This window comes from Pleurodeles waltl, chromosome 6, assembly GCF_031143425.1.
Source record: "Pleurodeles waltl isolate 20211129_DDA chromosome 6, aPleWal1.hap1.20221129, whole genome shotgun sequence".
Classification (NCBI taxonomy): domain Eukaryota; kingdom Metazoa; phylum Chordata; class Amphibia; order Caudata; family Salamandridae; genus Pleurodeles; species Pleurodeles waltl.
In genome coordinates this window covers 1,384,129,278-1,384,149,545 of record NC_090445.1, presented here as the reverse complement: position 1 = coordinate 1,384,149,545, position 20,268 = coordinate 1,384,129,278, and the positions used below count along the sequence as shown (strand labels likewise).

Here is a 20,268-nt window from a genome sequence, read left to right as displayed (position 1 = left end):
AAAATCTGCCATAGTTGGAAAAAATCACAGAAGAAAGTGTAGACAGAAATGTCTGATGTTTTCAACTCATGTTCAATATTTTTTATCATAACATTCAGAATGTTGTCTACTTTTCAGAAATGTTTAACTATCTGGAATCCACCATTGGTTTCAAACCCATTTCTGTCACTAACTGGAACTTGTATGTCCTAGTAAAATGCCAAAACTGTGTTGAAAAATTAGGTTTTCTGACTCAAGTCTGTTCCTGAAAGCTGGTAAAATGGTGATTTTATCACCACAAACCATTTGTTGACCCCATTTGCGGGTAAAAAAAAACAGACGCTTTCTTCTGCAGCATTTTTTCCCATTTTTCCTTAAAAACTAAATTTTAGCTGTATTTTGACTAATTTCTCTATCTCCTCCAGGGGAACTCACAAACTCTGCATACCTTTAGAATCCCCAGGATGTTGGGAAAAAAGGACACATATTTGGTGTGGATAGCTTATGTGGACAAAATGTTATGGGGGCCTAGGCACTAACTACCCCAAATACCCAAAAAAAGGCTCAGCACTGGGACCGGAAGGGCCAGCAGCCAAGGGGTTGAAATGATTATTACCTGCTGCTCAAGTCCTTCTTGTAGCTTTGGGGTCCTGGCATAGTCGAAATGGTTATGCTTGTAAGATTGAGATGGCTAGTAGGTGTGTTGGTACAGTCATTGGCAGCGCTGGCAGGGCAATGGGTAGTGCAAGCTGCAGTGACCTCCTGACCAGGGCCCAGGCACTTATTTAATAATATTCAAATTAAGCACTGCATGTGGCCCTTATGTGCCCCAATGAAAAATCACTTCAAAAGACCCCATGGAGTGAGTGAAACGGGCCCTGCTACTTATCACAGGGCCAATTAATATCTGCGAGAAAGAAAAGACGCAGGGGGGGGCCTTCACATTGTGCAGGGGAGCCCAGGACTCGTTCTGGTCACACTACTGACTGCAGTTGGGCTGATGTCGGCTGCTGCTGTCTTCATGGGTTCAAGGTGGGTATCAATGGCATACGCACTGCAATGGCCTGGTGTGGGAAGTGGTCCTCAGGCACCGAGAAAGGAGACTAGGTATCCTTGACGGTTTAAAGTCAAAGGATTAATTCACCTACACTGATCAATCCCACCTGGCGCCAGCGGAATGCAGAGCTGCTTTCAAGTCTCTCCCTGACTCCGCGTGTTCCTGCCAGGCCCTCATCCTCCAGAGCTGAGTGTGTGTCCTAACATGAACCTGCTCACAGCCTGCAATCCAAGAGCTTGCGTTTACTCAGGGCTCCGCGGCTCTTCCTTTAACCAGAAGGGGTCAGGGTTATCTCTGTTTTGCTTCAAATACTAAGCCGCCTGCTGATAAGTTCATTCATTTTATGTTTTCAGGAGTTTATTCAACATTTACCTTTGCATACTTTCTATGCAATGCATCTGATGCCTCTCATTATACACCAGACCTAAGACCATTTAAGTTAAAGCTTGCAATATTTCGTGCAACTTTGGATACTGTTTGGACATTTTTACTGAGAACATATTCTTGATTTATTTTATAATCTTCCCTCCCTCCCCCGTGGGACTCTATCCTATAACTTCCTCTATAGCTATCTGCATCTTCGTTCATGGGTGTCAGTACACTAGAATGTCAGGGCTATCGGAAATGACATCATACGTGCTTTGACCTTTACTTTCACTCACACACATGCTTACACATACATTCACACCGACACACTATCTCACTTAAACACGCTCTCACCCGCAAGCACGGGCACAATATACATTTAAAAACATTATTTTTTTACTTACGGCAGCTGCCACGGAAGGCCATATTTCAGTTAATTGCACTCCATGTTTTATTACAATAATGGTGAATAATGATTATGTCATCTCCGAGGTTAGAGGTCGCAAAGAACTGGCATAACAAAACTTGAGAGAGTCCCCCGAAAGTACATGGAGAGGCCCCCCTCTGGACTCACTCCTGCCAACAAATTTCTGCGGCGGGGGGGGCACAAGGACTTGGCCCACTGCCTCGACTTTGCAGGGGCTGCGGGGGTATTTGTTACATCACCGTGGCAAAGGCAGAGCCAGGGGTTGCAAGACGCAAGCCACGTGTCTTAGCTAGGAGCCCTGGAGACCCCTAAATGATGTTCATACCTTCTTTCTCTTGCACGCATTGGTGCAATTAACTAATACATAGAGTGATCTGCCCAAGATCACGCTGTGCGATAGTGAAGTTATCCAAGACAGAGTCCTACATTCAAACTCAGTGAGTCGACTTCAGATTGCTCCCATCATTTCAACCGACTGAGAAATAATGTGGTTTAGTAGCCAATGTTAATTTTAGCATTTGTAGTTCCCAAAGTCCTTCCAATTCAGCTTTTAGGCACAAATCCCCTCATAGCTGTCTGTCTTCTGTTCTACACCTGCCAAAACTGTGAGCCATTCGTAAGAGGGCAAACACTGGTAACAACTTGGAATGTGTAAATATCTGTTCTTTCTCTGTCCCTAGCTCGTTCTCCACTATCTCACCCTTTCTAACTCTCTCCCGCCTTTCACCCCCATCTCTCTTCAACTGTACCGCCCTATCGCCTCTTTCTCTTTCATTCTCTCTCACATATTCTCTCTCTCTTGAACTCTTTTTCAAGTTCTCTCTCTCCAACTCACTCTCTCTCTCCTTTTTCTATTTCTCTCTATTTTCCTTTCCCTCTCTACCTCATCTCTCTCTCTAAAAGAACGGAGAATGTTGTGGTTGAAAGATTTCAAAATGAGTGAAAATGGATGAAGAGTGAGTATGTGAGAGGGAGTGAAACTGAGTGCCTTAGTGGATGAGTGCACTTCTTGCACACCGTACTGTGGCCTTATCCCCTCACCGTGTTTCCTACTCGTAGGAAGAGCAAACTGCAATCACAATAGATACTGCAGGCAGCTCTGCTATCGCCCTCTGTCTGAATGCTGGCAGCTGGATCCCGTAATGATGCCCATCTGTCTCAAGAGAGATGCAGTGCAAACTGTGACGTTGCCCAGACTCACTCTAAAGATGGATGGTGGCCTCTCTGAGTGGAGGGACATTAGTATGAATACTGATATTGCTTGATCCTTTAGAAGAATTTTAGTGGAGAACTGAGATATAACCAGTCTCAAGAAATGTCAGTCTCTCTCTTTTTCTCTCTCTCTTCAGATGGCAAGAAAAAATGATGTTGAATGTCTCTCCTTTCCTAGCAGGAAAGCTGAGAGTATTAATTGCCTCAAGGTGTCTCCTCAATCAATCAATCACAGCATTTGTAAAGCGCAGCACTAAGGGTATCTGGGCAAAACGCTTTCAGGGGGTTCTAGGAGAGGGTCTCTCCGATCACAGACAGAATAGCTGCTCACACAGTTTATCATTTCCAGGTGGGTGGTTGCAAGCTGGAAGATGCTTTTGTGGCAAGACCAGTTATCATGACACAGCCCTAAAAGAACTTGACCAATAACATTTTTAAATATGTAATTTGCACCGTCTGTGTAATTGTTTTCTGAAATTTTTCCTTCCCCGTTCATCCCTCACAGATCACTGGAGATGATCACTATTACTTGCCATGCTAACTTAGTACTACATTGTCTGTTTTCTATGTCTAGGAGTGCTGTCAATAAACCTATTTTAGACTCCTCGCTCTATGTAAAATTATAGTCTTGCTGCTATGTTTGTGGAATGTCTCGGTTTTTGGTTTTCGAGATCTGATCCCCACTTCTCTTGATATAGTTGTTAGGGATCAGATCTTCTGGCCTGGCTCTTGGGCACAGGGTGTATTGAAGCAATGTCATCAAGCTCACCTAGGAGCAAGGCTTCCACAAGTGGCTCAGCCATGTTACATGAGAACACAGCAGTAAAGGGCTTCTATATTATTAAGATAACAATAAATCCTAGTATTAGAGCAAAATTTCTTCCCTTAAGAATTTTGCATTTATCATTAGATGAGGCATTGGGTATCTAGTCAAAACTAAAAGGCACCAGTTATTAATGCTAATTTTGTAGGGGGGAGCTTGAATTAATTGTGCAGGTTCCTTTAGCATGTTCATATTTAAAATGTTAATAAACCCCTTTGTTATATCTGAGCAGGATAGTAAAGACTGTGTGTGGTTTCTATTGTTACCCCCATATGTGTGCAGACATTGGGCCTTATCTAGTCTACTGTACATTGGTGTTCCGGGAGATGGTAAGGTCACCTCAAACTCTTACACCTTCCATTATTGTATGACAAAATTAGAGGGGAACAGTCGTTAATTGCAGTTTTCCGATAGAGATTGAATCAATTTTGAGGTTCTCTTAGCATGTTCATATTTAAACTAGCAATGACCAAGCCACATTATTTTCGACCCTGGCTTAGGCCAAATGTCTGGTACAAGCTCAGCTCTTGTTCCATGGGAGAGGCAAGCAACATATTACCACTCAAAGCACTGCATGTGTCCCTCTAATGCAGATTTGGTTAGAAGCTATTTTTATAAATATCACTCTGCACAGCTACAAAAAACTAATGATTTCAAATAAAATATTCGTTGAACATATGGAATTTTAGAGTCCTTAACATATTTTTACATACATTTGTTGTGGGATTTACCTGCTAAAATTTCCCATTGCTTGACCCAGGTTTTGACTCTTTGGGCTAAAACGGCCTCTGGTTAAACTCTTTCTCTTTATGAAGTTGTAGGCCTGCTGCCCTCCTCCGATTTTATGAATATGAGGAAAATGTATCCAAATTACATTTTCACAAAGTACAACGGGACAACTAGAAAACAAATAATGTGATTAATAATGCAGGGACCAACAACTGAATTATACTGTGCCACAATCTGTTTTTCTGAAGGAGCCATTTAAAAATCAAAGGCAATAAATAACAACTGTTATACTGGTTTTGTAATTGTACCATTCTCTTGATATATTTTATTTGTAATTCAGATTTAAAGTTGTGAGCTGTTAAGATTTATTTGTAACCAAAGTTTTAAAGTCGACCAACAAAATGTTTATAATTGGCATACAGGCCAATGGAGTCCACAACTTCTGGAATCCCGAAATATTTAAGTGGAAGCCTGGAATAATTTTATTAAGCAGATAAAATCTTTCAAAATTCGCAAATTTCATGTAACACAAATTTCAAAATTAGCCATATGGACATTTCAAATACTTTTTTTGTCATTTCACACGTGCAAATTCGTATAGCTTTCAGATGGGAGACTGGTATGGAGTGAAATGCCTCATGGGAACTCTAAAGCCATGGGAGAGCCATTTTCTGCCTGGATCAGTCTTAATCTAGTATCTTGCATGAATTTTCTATGTGTGACATGCCCTCGTGTTCAATTTTCACTGAAGATACAAGTCAAATACATTTTGCGAAATACATGTACTTTCCCACAGTTTTTACAAAAAGTATTCTGCCTTTCCTAAAAGAAAATTGCAATCCCACTCCTACACAGGACGTGGTAATACAACCATTACGGGGGAAATCTTGTGATCATCGCCCAGGGTTGCATTGTGATGAAACACTTCTTTCACCTGGTAATCTTACTATATGTTCCAGAAATTGGAAATTGTTCAGTAAAGCAGATTCGTTTTGAGGGACTTTACTACCTCAATGCTGCAAGCTGGGTTTAAAGATGCCGTCCTCTACTGTCATTTGACCATAAGGCACTTCATAACATGTTTCTCACCTCCTCTGTTTACACTTACATAAGAAATATAACACTACTTCAGTTTTTAGTCCAAAAACAAAACCCTGTCTCGTTCATTGCTGGTGAAATAAAAATGATAGATTGTGGTTAATGTAAATCAAGTTAAAGTCAAGAATGTCACAGTGTGAAGTCTTAAGTAACAAGCAGTGGCAAGGCCAATAGGTTTCGCTTTTGTGACCTCCTGGGTTTGCGGTTAACCATACTGCAGAGCATCACCAATGCCTTGCAGGGTGTCTAAAGTTAACCCAAAAAAAGCCTTTGACAGACCGCCCGTACATGAGTACACACAGGGCTCGCTTTAGCACCAATAGAGCCCAGTGTGACATTCGTTTTTGGTGCCCTTCCACTCCATAAACTCCGTCTCCCCAGATTCCCCCACTAGCACCTTCCAACAGTATCCGTCATCTCTACATAGCTCATCTCTCACATGCATTTAATTTACTTTATAGTGCATCTTATACCAGTGTAGGGTTTTGGTGCACTTTACATTACACACAATTTATACAGAGACAATGAATCATATGTGTGTGAATCAATCCATAGGAAATGTTACATAACACAATTAGGATGTAGGAATCGCATTTCATCTATACAGTAGGCAGTATATTTCAAGAGTGCTTGTTCCGTAGAAGCACAAACTCAGGATTTAAAATGTACCACAGTGGTTGGGGTTGGCTGTACGAATAAGAATGTATTTCCACCCAAACAAACCTTAATTAGCAAGACTTGGATAATATTAAACTGGGGAAGAAACTAAACGTTGTAACCTACACCATGGAGTTTTGTATGCCACTCTTTGATAACAGTTCATAGGTCACTGTGCTATTCTAGGATTGTAATTTAAGAACACCAAATAGAATAATCTCTCTGACAAAAGCAGTATTCTACTGAGCTATTCACATAAAATAGAGGACTGCGATCTGCATGGTACAGTTCTTTGCAGCAGGCATATTAACCCTATGCACTTTTTTATGATGAGTCAGAATTGTCACTAGACAAAACTCCAATTTCTCTCCAGCAGGAACATTATTCACCAGAGTTATCTTGACATATTTATTGCTGCCTGAAAACTGCTTGACACACAAGAAACTCTGCAGCAGGTTCTTTTAAACCCATAAGATATTTCTAAAGGCAGTGTCCTCGCACCCCCGGCACAACGCCATGTACCATTGCACCAGTCACACCGCCCTAGTCGGCCCTGCATGCAACACATAGGGCGCAGGTGAGGGAAGCAATGAGGGGAAGCAACAGGTGATACAAGAGGGAGGACAGGGAGAAACAGTAATGGAACAGAGAGCAACACAGAGTTCAGGGGCGAGACGTACACGAGGGAGGCACCTTGAAAATACACATACTCTAATTAAGCTTTTCACACAAAAGAATATAATGGTGCTTGAAAAGCAAGAAGTGGAAAGAGTGATAGCACCCACTCAGAGAGTGTAAAGTGGCACAGCTCCATGGCAGGAACAAACACATGATTGATAAGATGGGACATGAACAAGAAGCAGGCAAATGAGAGTCACAAGTAGGGCCAAATAATGGGAAGCAATGAGCGAAGACGAAGCTCCTCTAAGTTCTTGGAAAGCCATAATATTCCTTGCAACAAACAGTGGATGGGCTGTCTAGCATGCTCGACCTAAAAAACTGGTACCTGCCCCACGCTGGTTAAGAATATTTTTTTGTCATTTGAGCTGCTCAGACCTCTCCTGTAGATGACTTCTGCAAGGAAGTCCCATGCCAACTCGGAGAGACCTACGGTGTGCAAAGATTTTTTGCAGCAGCAATTTTTTGTTTCCAAATTTTATTGGTAAGGGTTCAGAGTTTCCCATTTTCTGCTTAGCGAGCTCATTTTCACTGCACAATACGATGCTTTTCACTCTTAATGAACTCTGCTGATATGGAAAATGTATGTAGATTTTTCTCTAAAAGATTATCTATTGCTGTTCTATTTCTATGCACCATTACAAGTGCCTTCAGATGTTTTTGCCTGTAATTTTACCTTTTGGCAGCTTTTCTATGCTAACTGGCCCTGCGCGGTGGAAGAAAGTTTTTGTTTGCAATATATCTGAGTCTGAATTATGTTTTTTATCGTTAAATATAGATGTCTGCTACTGAATTGTCAAGAAATTCAAACTTTTAATGCGGGTCTATCGGAGCGAAGAATAAACAAAATGTGTAGTGTTGCACACCCCAAGATATCACCTCTCGCCCTAGTTTTGAGACATCTTCAAAGACCACTTTTTCAGTCTGGGGAACATCATCAAAGAGATCTCCAGCCACTACCCCTTTCCAAGTGAGTGCCCAACCTCCCTCCCGAGTGTGGCCAGAGACTTCACACACTACAACATAAATGTTTCATATTGTTGCTATAAAAATGACTTTTGTCTGACCTCCACAATATTTAAATATGCTCCATTGTATTGCCCATTGTCGAAGGCATCTTTTACCTTTACAGAGGCTGTTACACTGAAAACATTGTACCCAGCTGCATTACAGCCCCACCAGAAGAGGTCGCTAGATTACAAGCAACAATGGTTCTTATTGTTAGATGAAGGGGATCACCCAAATTGGAAATTGCCATTTTGCCTTGGACATCAGAACTGATTTTTCAGAATCAATGTACATCAGCTACCAACTGCTATGAGCTATCACCCTAGGATGCTACACCAGTTTGTTGTTATGAATACCAATTGAGTTAAAGGACCTGCACAAACAAATTCATATATCAATAATAGACATGGCTGGTTTATGGAAATGGAACCCGGTTAAGTCATGCTCTAAGCCACTGGATCACACCCATCGGAGAAATGTTCTAGGAATAGCCAGCATCCAGACACTAATGTCCCCTAAACTATTTTTGTAGGCCGTTTTGGAGCATAATCTACTTCCGGAGGACAGGGAGACCAACTGCATAAAGGAGGGGAGTTGCATAGTGTGAGATGAAAGAGTTTCGGTGCATAGTAATGACGGAAGATTGACGGCACTAGTAATAATTTATTTACCTAGTTGAAGTTTTTGTAAAGTGCTACGTGTTCTTAAATGAAGCGGCTTCAGGACACAAAGCTGGGTGCTAGGGTGTGTACAATTATAACAAGAAGAAAGATCTCTCAAACAGACATTACTGTAAGCATTTTTAGTGGTAAGACAGAGAAGGGAAAGTGTCGGCAGCAAGGGCCCCACACGATTCTGCTAGCCCCACGGGCCTAGGGCGGCGGCCTAGGAGCATTTTCACATCATAACGGATGGCACACATTACTACAGGTGTAGTACAGCTGGCCGGGATAAAATAGCACAATATCATTGCTAAAATTAGCCCAGTACGAAGCAGGATCGCTTTGCTTTGTGGAGACAGGTGTCACCCCTGGGGCGTTTACGGTACATTTCGAGGGAAACAGAGCTAGCGCCATAAAATGAGACAAAGGCTTCCCAGGGAGACGGGTGCTGGAAAGCACCCTTGCCTAGTCTGCAAGAAGGCTTCTTCTTGGGCACGTGCCAGCGTCGCTGGACCGGGTTCATGTTCGGCTGCTATAATGCCGCACGCTGCAGCGACCCTCCGGCTCACCGAGGGTTAACGCCATGCCTCGGCTGTTGGTCCAGCGCACAGTGCCTGTAATTGCAGCCATTATTTCCTGGGCGCACCTGACAGAGACGACCTACTGCAGCTTCGGAGTTAGCAGGGGGAGAAGTTAGCGAGCAGGCCGGCCCCGGCGCAGGCGAGTTCAGCGCACTCACGTCCCCTGGCTCCGGCATGGCGGCAGTGTCAAGAAAGAAACCTTTTTAACTGGGGCTCGATCCTCCACAGCGTCTGGAGAAATGGGCGCGCAAAAAGCCGGGCAAGGGGAGCGCGGTCATAAAGGCCGGCAGAAAAAGGACGCTAGAAGCGATAAACATCAAGAGTCTGGAGAAAATTACCCCCGACTTTCTTCAGATGGTTTCTTCTGGACTAAATTGCTGGTGTATAGATTTTTGACATCTTCCGAAGTACGACAGAAGAAAATCCTGTCGAGTTAAGTTGTATCTAAGAATTGGCTTCTGATGACTAAAGATGCCCAGTGTGTTTGGTTGATATTTTTAGTGACACACCAGGTAGGACAATTAAGCGACTGAAATGCTTCCTGCTGTGCTAGGAGTGTCACCTGGAGGTCGAAGGTTTAAATTAATCCCGACACGGTTGACTCGCTTTACATATCCAGGATGGAGCAACATGATACTAGCAAATATTTTATTACACTGGCCGTTTACTGCACCGCAAAGTGGAAAAACTATGGAATCCAGCGCTGCATAAAAGACAGATAAAACTCAAGGAGAATTTACTTTCTTTTTTGTTCTAGACAAACACAATCCATTGTTAAAAAACATAGAAGGGAAGGTGCTAACTATTTAGAGTACCGGTTTGCTCCTCAGAAGTGCTGGTACTCTCCCATTAAATGTATGGCACAAGTGCTAAAAAGTGCAGGCATTCTACCTGTCAAATTAAAGAAGAGAAGGTACACAGTGTCGGGCAGTACCGGCCCATTTAAAACACTGGCTGAAACGAAATTCAGGAAAGTAATTTGTCATCGGTCAACTGGAAATATTACCTTTACTTCCACATAGTAATGATGTGGATCCCATTGGTGCAATCGCATTAATTAAATAGTAAAGTGCAATAAATAAAATAGGCCCGGTATATATGAATGTGTGGCCTTCACGATACAGCTGTACAGTGGCTACCATAATGAACTAAATGTATTAATAATGAGAACAAAAATCAATAATAATAACGAGCTTCTGGGTTTCCCATGTTCGTGAGAGAAGGACAAACCTAGTTCAGGCACCTCGTCCTTGCCACCACAAATCTCTGAACATGCTCCAGATAGCTACACAATCTGAGCACTCTAAAAAAAGATCCTTTTTTTAAGTTTCGCCTGCACAGTGCTGGCGCTGAGCTTGCAAAATTTGCTGCGAAGAAAACAAAACATTTAAAAGGGGCTTAGAGGCCACTCGTTACTTACCTTTATTTACCATTGGTTGGACCACACATCACTCTTGTTTCCTTGCTTCCTACTGGTTTGCACTTCCTCCTTACCTTTGGCTTCCTCCTAGACTTCAGTCTTCACCTCTGTTGTGGAACATAGAGCAAGTATTGATCCCTGTGGTCAGTGGTCATCTACTCCACTGCCTCCTACAACCCATTCTTTGTTTCCCACGGTCCTCCCCATGTCCACTTTGGTCGCTTATTTTGTAGATTTATAACGCACAAACTTGACCCAAAGGTATTGGAGCACTTTACATGAGCACCAGTTATGCACACATGGATGCACCATTCACATTACTTAAGGAGACATTCATTTTATGTTTTGTAGGGACACAGGGAGATTGAGTGATTTGTCCAGAATCAAAGGATGTTCAGTCAACTCTGAGACTTAAACCCCAGTTTCCTAGTTTCATATCTGACCATTATGGCATAGCCTTTTCCAGAGGAGATAGTTGCTTGTCACCGAAACCACCATGCTGTTTTAAGCCACAACATGTCTTAAAGTAAATAAAAACAAAGTTCTATGATGCAGTGAACACTGGCAACACCATTGTACTTTGTACTTATTTACTTCAAACCATGTTCCCCATCTGCCTGTGCTGCTACGAGCCTGTGCTGCTACGAAACATCTTTAAAAATCACTAACAAAGCCAAATAGCTTGCACAGAGCTATTTAGCTTTGTTAATATTTTTTAAAGACGTTGCACATCAGCACGCGATGCTGTGTAATATGGTTCAAAGTAAATAAAAACGATGATATGGTCAACACTGGACAGTCATAGCGCTTTGCTTTTATTTGCTTTGAGTCATGTTGCACAGCAGCCCTCGCTGATGTGCGATATCTTCAAAAGAAACATTGACAATGCTAAGAGGTCCCTCAAAGGCCAAACCAATTGGCTTTGCCAATGCTTATTGTCTCCCAAAGACTACTGCGATGACCCTAGTGCCTACAGCCTTTTTGTGTGAATTGCAATATAAGTGTAGAACTTATGATAAAAATATGTCTTATTGATGCTTAAGTATTTCAGGCTTGCTGTGCTAAATGCATTGGCAGTCACGAAGCATGCAATTCACAAAATCACAGTTTTCCAACCATAAGGCTACAAGTTGAGTTGTAAGAAATGCACACTGTGTACTGGAAATGTCTATTCTTCTCTCAATGTGCATTTTATGGCACATTACAATTTGGAAGAGGAAGGGACATTATTGAAAGCCCCTGCTCACAAAAGGCTGTCACATGTATCAATGCTGTGTGAGCGCAATTGCAGCTGCAAACCATTTATCCCATACAGCGTACTCATTGCATGTGATATTAGCTTCAGAAAGTGGAAGCTGTCAGCTTCTACTTGGTGAATGTCCACTCAGGCATTTCTGGGAGCATTCATCGGTCCAGGATACTATTGCATTCTTCCCCAAATGTTATTCCCAAAATGCCTATTGTTTTTCCCCATTGCATTTCCTTTTCCTTGAATAGTTATCATTTTAAGTGACACACAAATGGTAAAAATGGTGGGAACAAATGCTACACAAAAAAGCTAGTAAAGAAATGTAGAACTTAATTTCATTTTTCAAATGGTGGGAACAAAAGCTGGTAAAGAAATGTAGAGTTTAATTTCATTTTTTAGTTAGTTAGGAACTACTCAATGTTCAAAATGATATGTGCTGCAACTAAATCCAGAAGTAGCCATTGGTGACTGGTCAACATGATTGTCCACCATGGCATGCTTATTTGCATAATATTTGGAATTCTGTGTTTTTTAAGGGTGAAATTCTTGAAATTGTAACTTTACACCACTTTGCTTGCTCACGCTCCATTTGCGATAAAAAATAACTGCGAAATACACCATTCATAGTAAAGATTAACCACAAACACACGTTAACCACAGAATCCACATGGCTGTTGTTCACAGTTTTAATTTAAATATGTTCTCGTGCCAAAAACTGACACAAAGAGGCATTTGAAGCCAAAATATAGCACAAAGTGACTGATTTGCACCTCACATGATTATACATAAATTTGCACTATTTTGGCGAAAGCAAATTATGCATATTCTACAGACAATAGTCCCTTTTGCTTCCTGGCAGTTGTGTACTGAGATGGTTCTCTGTGTAAAGTGATTTACAAACATCTTGACTATCAGTGAAATTCAGATCACTTACAGAGGGATGTTCCACACCGCTTAGTTCTTGGTGCTTAAAAATGTATGATAACTATAATTTCTTTCTCTCAAATCTCATGCTATCCACTTTCGTAGGATAACAACCTGAGTTTCCCAAGTCTGGATTTCAGTTCCAAACTGGAATTTACTGTTGACTCTCAAATGCAGTCGCTAAACCCACGCAACAGCCAGTAAAACCCTAAAGCGTACTAGTTTTATGATATGGTCAAAGGTGGGGGGGGGGGGGTGTAGATGGACTCTTTCTGCACAGCATATTTGCTTATTAAAGTAACATAATGCAGTGATGCATCCCAGGATGCAAATGTGTAGTGCTTGCATAGCGCTTGCTTGAATGAGTTTAGTCACTTTAATCACTCCTTGTGAGATACAGTGCTTGAAATGGAAATAAATATGTGCTGGCACTCACTATCACAGCCAGCCTCTTTGCTACAGAGCAATGCTAGCACTCTTCGATAAAGTATCAGACCCCGCTGAGATGTGCTGGTACTTTCCCCTTCAAGTAAAAGAAGTTCAAATACATGACAGTACCCGCTCATTTAAAGTGCTGGTGAGAAGGAGTGTTTTTGAGGACAGGATAATACAGTGCTCTTTCAGAACATTCTCAGTCTACTCCCCTTGGGCGGGTCAGGAGGAGGCTGCTGTGGAATTCTGGGTAGGTGGGTGAATGACATCATTCCCTCTCCCACCCGCCAGCCAGGGCTTTAAGTGGGTCGGATCCCTCCAGGTGCTAATCGGGTGAGTAATTAAAAATGCGTCCGTATCAGGCCCTATTTTCATGTCCTTACCTTTATATGCGAATAACACTAATCGATTTATGAACAATTCATTAAAAAAAACATTAAGATAATACATGTCAGCGGTTTAGTTCCTGTTTATATTTCACGTTTTACTTTACCCAAATACGGGTCTGATTGCACACTAGAAGGATCACAAAAATGTTGTTTATCGGTTTAAGCCACGCACTTAATTACATAGGCCATGCCCCTTTTAGGAACCCCATCACCCCCACTTTTTGCATCCCACTTAAAGCCCTGCTGTCAGCTTTTAGCTGAGCTCTCCACCAGCTCCACGTTTCCCCTCACGTTCTGCCTGTCTTCAGTTCCAACTCACCATTAAATTATTAATGCAGACAATTGTCAAAGGATAGGAGGAAGATATTAAAGTGATTAGTGGTTGCCTGGCCTAGTAGAAAAATAGAGTTTTCGCTAAAGTCCTGTGACTCTGATAGGCCCATGGACAAGGGTCAGTCAAGGTTTGCAGAGGACTGGGTGTACTCCGCCCTAGAGACCCTTTTTGGCCTGACATGCAAGTAAGTATCTGTCTCTTAGCCTTTCAGTGTCCCAGGATAGTTTTGAATTCACCAGCATGCCAGGGGTACAGGAAGTGACATCACAGGGTATTTGACAGTCACCCCAGTTGATCCCTTGGCTTCTCATGAGACTCGTATTTTTTTGCAGGGGGACATAGTAAGCAGATCAGTGCCCGCGAGTATTTTTGAAGGCGAGTGAGAGATCCTGTCTGCAGCACCGCACCCCCCTGCCCACATCAGCAGGGGCAAGTCTGCACGAAGAGACACTGACCTATTGACACTGCCCGTGTGCGCGTGCTGAAATGAGGAACTCGTCACCTCTGTAACCTCCTTAGCGATGTGCAACATCCCAGTGCATCCTGTAGATCGCATGGGCCGAAAAATGCATAAATGCAACATATAACATCGCTCGCTCTCATTTCTGCAGAAGCCTGTGCGTTGAAAATTTCTGTAGATGGGCGCGGATTACAGGAAAGCCTCGGGTGTCCCGGCGGAGCTCGCCTCGTAATCAATACGAGTGTTGTGTGTTTGCGGTAAGGAACACAGCACAAGTCTCACACGCACCTGCTATGACAGTACAGTGGCCCCCATACCTCAGAATGTCCTTGTTGTGTAAAACTGCGCTGCGTGGGGCTGTGGGGGTGGAGGGAAGGAAGGTAGGGAAAATTAGTGTTTGAAGCTCCTCTAAATGTTTATATGTTGGGGAGTGGAGATTGGGTGCCCCCGAAAGATCAATGCTCCCTGCTCCCAAAAAAAGCTAAAGTTTTTATTTTATGAGAAATAATCGTTCTATAGTACATAGTGTGCTTTATAATGTAAAACAGTGAGACGTGAGAAACTATCCATTCCACAGCAGAGTTGCGTTACATCCACTATAATGAGGCGCTATATTGCAGGATTGTTAACAGCATGCAGAGACACCTGCTCCGGTGACTAGACGCTTCGGGCCTCTTTGAGTGTGTTCATATTATAGCAACAGTGCAACTTTACACTGGAATTTACACCAAGTGACCAGTGCATAATCAAAATTTGTATTGACTAGCCATTGAAAAAATAGCATGTCCCGTAACTCACCAGCAAAAAAGACATAAGGTTATGAAAATGAAATACCCGAAATTGCACCGCTCAAGGCAAATGCGTTGTGTACTAATTTCGGGTCTCTCTTAAAAGCCATACGCGTAATGGTGTGCACGTGCTGATGTCGGGACAAAACTGCACTGCTCCTGTGGAACTGCTCCGGCATTTGGCCCAGTCACTCTTCAGCAGTATGGAGACACTGCTAGCGGCACTGGTTAAGAGCGCCAGGACACACGGAGATTCTCTAGATGAGCGTGGAAGTTATTCCTGCACAATGCAGTATGGATCGCGAGAGAGGACATGTAGGGGGGATGCATTACTGCTCACCTGTGGGATCGTGTCACAGAAGGTCGGTGGCGCAGCTCTGGAGCCATCTGCGTCAGTCCACACCCGAGAGGCGTGAGGAGGTCTCCCACTCCGGTCAGCGCCCATCACATACTTCACAATAGTTCCCAGCTGTACTGTCGTTAGCGCCTAGAGTTCATTCATGGGTCGCCCTGAGCTATACTCAGTGGTCACCATGAGCTACATAAATGGTATCATCAAGAAACACGACCAACTTTAACCCCTAAAAAATAAAGTTGCTCTAAGTCTGGCCTCTGCTATCTCTTTAGTCTTCTCATGTAACGTACGTTTTGGTAATTAATGTATGGGGCATTGTGAATCAGCCCTAGGCATGCGGAGGTATATAAAACGTAAAATACGGTCGGCTGTCATTCACAATAAATAATAGTGCTTCATGTGGCACCCGCGCCGTTTCTGGGCGCTGCGTGCAACACGCTTGCACGGTCGGCATCCATACAGTAAACGCATGTTTTAGTAGATTTGCTGGTAACACAATATTATATACATTAGACTCAACATTATATATATTATCTTGTCATACTTTTCATCTAGATATTGCTCTCTCCTTGAGTCGGCCCTACATAAACGCATACCCTCTACTTAGTTGCTGACTTTATACCTTTACATAACGCACACACTACACCCACTATACAGTTTACTTTTATGCAGGACTCTGCCTCCCAGTGGCTAATTCCAGTGCATGTAATGTGTTAATTACATTTTAAAAATATATTGTAACCGTAATTTTGTATACAGGTTGCTCATCAAGTCGCGCTGGGTACCATTTCGGTTTCAGTCACTCAATCTTCGTCCTGCCTCACAATAAGTGGCTCAGTTCGGAACAGAAGTTCGTGGACTTTGTCAGTCATCGAGAGAGTTTTAGGAGTCATGCCAGGAGCTCGGTATTTTCACGTGGGGCTTGCACATCTCTTGGGGAGCCACGCCACTGTACCACATAACAGGCTCCCTCCCCCCAGTAAACACGCCGTACATTGTCACACTGGCACTGGTTATTTATGTCATTCGTGAGACCAGGTATATATAAAACGCGCACAATTAAGTGGCCTTCTGTTAATGTCACAGTTCAGAGGTATTAGAAACAAACCCAAATTCAGAGATTTTATAGCAGCCCGCGTAACACCTGGCCGCACACCGGGTACGCAATTGTTCTTAAAAACATTTATAGCTCGCACACATGGCCATCGCCACCCGACAGGTTTGCAAACACGGCCTCCAGAGGGTGTCGGACTGCAGTTTCTACAATATGCGCGGCGTATGTCGCTGTCATAACACTGCGCAGGTGCATTAATCCAAAGGGCTATCCGCCAGACACGGCCGCACACAGATGAAAGACAGAGCGCCCCGGGCAGAGAGATGCTGGGGAAAGTCCCTGCTCGTTCGCCCACGCGTATCACCTCAAAGGGGAGTCGTAGCGCCCCTGGGTAAGGGGAAGGGTAACCCGCAGGAGTGAACTTTGTCGGCAGGAGAGCGGTACGGTGCGCCTACAATGCTAGCAGCGCCTACCTCTGAGCTCGCCTGGGTAACTTCTTACCTTCGCTGCCGGAGGCGCAGACGCAGGGAGCCATGCTGATGCCGATGTACAGTATGTAGGTGGCCATCCCCCGTGCCCGGGCCATGGTCTGGGTGGCACACGGTGGGGAGCGCTGTAGCCGGCTCCCCCTCTCCTCCTGCGCGCCTCAGTGCATGAGCGGCTGCGCTCCACCCGAGCTCAGTGCATCCCGCTGCACTTTAAACACTGCCTCACATCCTCACAGGCAGCCGAGGGGAGGGTGGGAGCGGACTGTCCATCAGAGCCTGTCAGCCAATAACATTCCGGAGCATTGCAGCGACACAAACCCCAGCACAAACACGCTATTCTTTAACTCCTCTTCCTAAAGTACAACACAAGCACGGATTAGTCTGTTTATTCAAGGTGTCTGTTGTGCACCCACGCGCGTCGTTGATAGATAACGCTGTCAGGTATTGTTTTTAGATGCTAATTACCTTCTACAGCACAGGTGATTGGCATTATAGACACGCCCCTGGAGCTTCTATTGCATTATATTGTATTTGCATTTATCGAGCGCTTAGTATTCATGACAAGGCGTTGAAGCGCTGGATCTGTTGTGATATTTACTACCTGCCTTTCAATAGGGTACCACGAGGCTTGCTTTATACTCCCTCCCTCTCCTGCACATCACATCTCCTCCTGCTTCGAAACTTTCCCTGGTGCCCTCTGCTTTCCGCCTCCCGCCATCCGCAGCTTACATGCTGTTAAGGTCAGCTCGGCCTTCCATCCTTCCGTGGCTGGTAAACTTCTTGCCTTCAATTGGGTAACAGTAACTTAGGCAGCGCTTAGAAGCTGAGACACTTAATACACATACTGCATCAGGGCCATTACTATTATTAATACACTATTTGTTATTCCCGTTTTTATTACTAGTAGAAATGTAATCATCATCACCTCATTCGTGACTGGCTGACGTATTTGCGCTGCCACCAGTTTCTTCTTCCTCCCATGCTCAAGCATGTTGCGTTCCTAAACTCGCTGTTTGAAACATAGTAAGCACACGCATAATTGTATACAATAGTGCCCCACCAAGCTGCCTTCCCTGAACATGCAGGAGGCAGTCATTACCATGACAGAAATTCCCTTTCATATTCGATGGGAGGTAGGGGTTTAAGACACATAAAAAAGCCGATCAGGGTCAGCTAGGTAGGATAGTCAGAGCCACCAGAGTTATGCAGCAGGGAAGGATCAAACCATGCGACAGAGTTAAGTACATTATGTGACAAGAAAAGGCAAATTGGGGGGGGGGGGGGGGAGGGATAATGCATCGCATTTGGTGTTATTATTACATCATTATTTTGGCGTGTTTTTTTTACACATATTAATACTTTCTTGTCAAAGGTTTCATTTAATTAGTACCACTTAGACATCCAAGTACAGGAATAAGTAACAGAAAGGCGACCAGTCAACCTTGCCAAGGGCTTTCCACTGTGTGACAACACATGTTGCCACATTTTAGTAATTTTTGATCCGTTTCAGCTAAAAAAAAAAATTGGGGATGAAATTTGCAATTATGCGAACGTAGCATCAAACGACGACTCTTGAGAGATAGCTCCTTGTGTAGTTGTCAACAATAATTTACTGATTATTATTGGACTAATGGTTTCTTTATTCACCACATTTACTTTTTTTCATTATTTTGATTATGTCAAACACTGCTAGGGAATAGAATTAAGGGGGCACTATTCGCATAACATGATTATGAAAACATACATCGCTGCACTAATCAACCTGATATCACAATTATATAGACATCTAATTCAAAACAAATACCCCACGCACCGCCCTCATATCCAAAGATTTAATAGGTGACGGCCAACATGTTATTAGTCCATCTCGTTAGGTCTGTCTATAAGGTAGTCAGTAGCCTAAAAACGAATTGCCCAATATCCCAAATATTTCGCGCATAATGTAGACTAGGCAGGTAGTCTCTGTGTTCTCAAATTTGTTGTTTGTTTTGGACTCCTTGCATAGAAAATGTTGATGCATGTTGGCCTGTTTATTCCTGGCCTCTTCAGGTCTGTATAAGGGAGTGCATATCCTTTACTCTGCAGCTGCTTCGCTATGTATCTGGGACTGGTCATAAGAGGGGAAGCTCCATGTGTCCTCGAGGTGGGACCAATTGGTTCCCACCATACACAAGTTCTGTTCTCCTCATAATTGCAAGTGCCATTCATTGGAACACACCTGTGGCTAGTACCTTATCCGTAGAAGCAGCGTCTGCCACTGGGGCTTGGTCTTAACTGCGGAGCATCTCAATGAAGCAGCTGTTGGATGATGAGGCAAATGCGACAAATCCATAACTATGCAGAAATTGCAGGAGCTGCAAAATCGCTTAATTCCAGTTGTCCTGAGTATAGGGGGCATTGGCCCTATTGTGAGGAATGAACATCTTCCAGCTGCACTCAGCGACTGATTGGCTAATAAAATACAGCCATCTATTGGTGTAATGGGCCTCTAAGACCCAAGCCCCGTTGGCGCTGTACCTCCTGCAGTGGTTTGGAGACATGGACATGGCCTAAAGAAACATTATTGCCAAGCTCGTAAAATGAGACAAGGAAACCTACACATTTCCACAACATTCAGTGTCATTCCTTCACTCCATGCATCTCAGGAGCCCAAGGCTGATGCCGTATGCCGGGGTGTAATGCAGGCCCTCGCAGCCACTGTGACGCAAGGATACACCCAACCCTTCAGAGGGCCCCAATCCATCAAGGTACCCTCATTCAGCGCAATGCCAGTGCATCTCTGTGAGATATGGGAAATTCCAGGCCCCAAAGTCACATTCTGCAGTGTGGTGGGGCATCATCTTGTGGTACGCCATGGTGGCAGGGGGGAATTGTGCCTAGTGAATAGCGAACGAGAAGGCATATGTGGCGAAACCACTGCAGAGTAAACCAGCAACTACTTTTAAGCCCCCAGGCTCCAATCCCATCTACGTGCACAATATCGACTGTTCAGTGCAGACATGCAGGCGGCACTGGGGAAGTGTCCTCTGGGAGAGCTAGAACAGTGTGCTCGGAAGAGTGTGTGTCAGGAAGGAGAGGCTTTCTGCTGCTAAACTCCC

At 43.7% G+C, this 20,268-nt stretch overlaps 1 protein-coding gene across 1 annotated transcript in view; it reads right to left on the bottom strand.

The window, feature by feature from the left end:
• The window catches only part of EPHA8 (EPH receptor A8), a 1,152,754-nt gene extending 1,135,372 nt beyond the window's left edge, over window positions 1-17,382 (bottom strand). Inside the window, exon 1 of the mRNA XM_069240710.1 lies at window positions 17,184-17,382. Within this exon, the coding sequence (XP_069096811.1) occupies window positions 17,184-17,268 (85 nt within the window). The 5' untranslated portion in view covers window positions 17,269-17,382. The remainder of the gene's footprint in view (window positions 1-17,183) is intronic.
• Window positions 17,383-20,268: the final 2,886 nt, after the last annotated feature.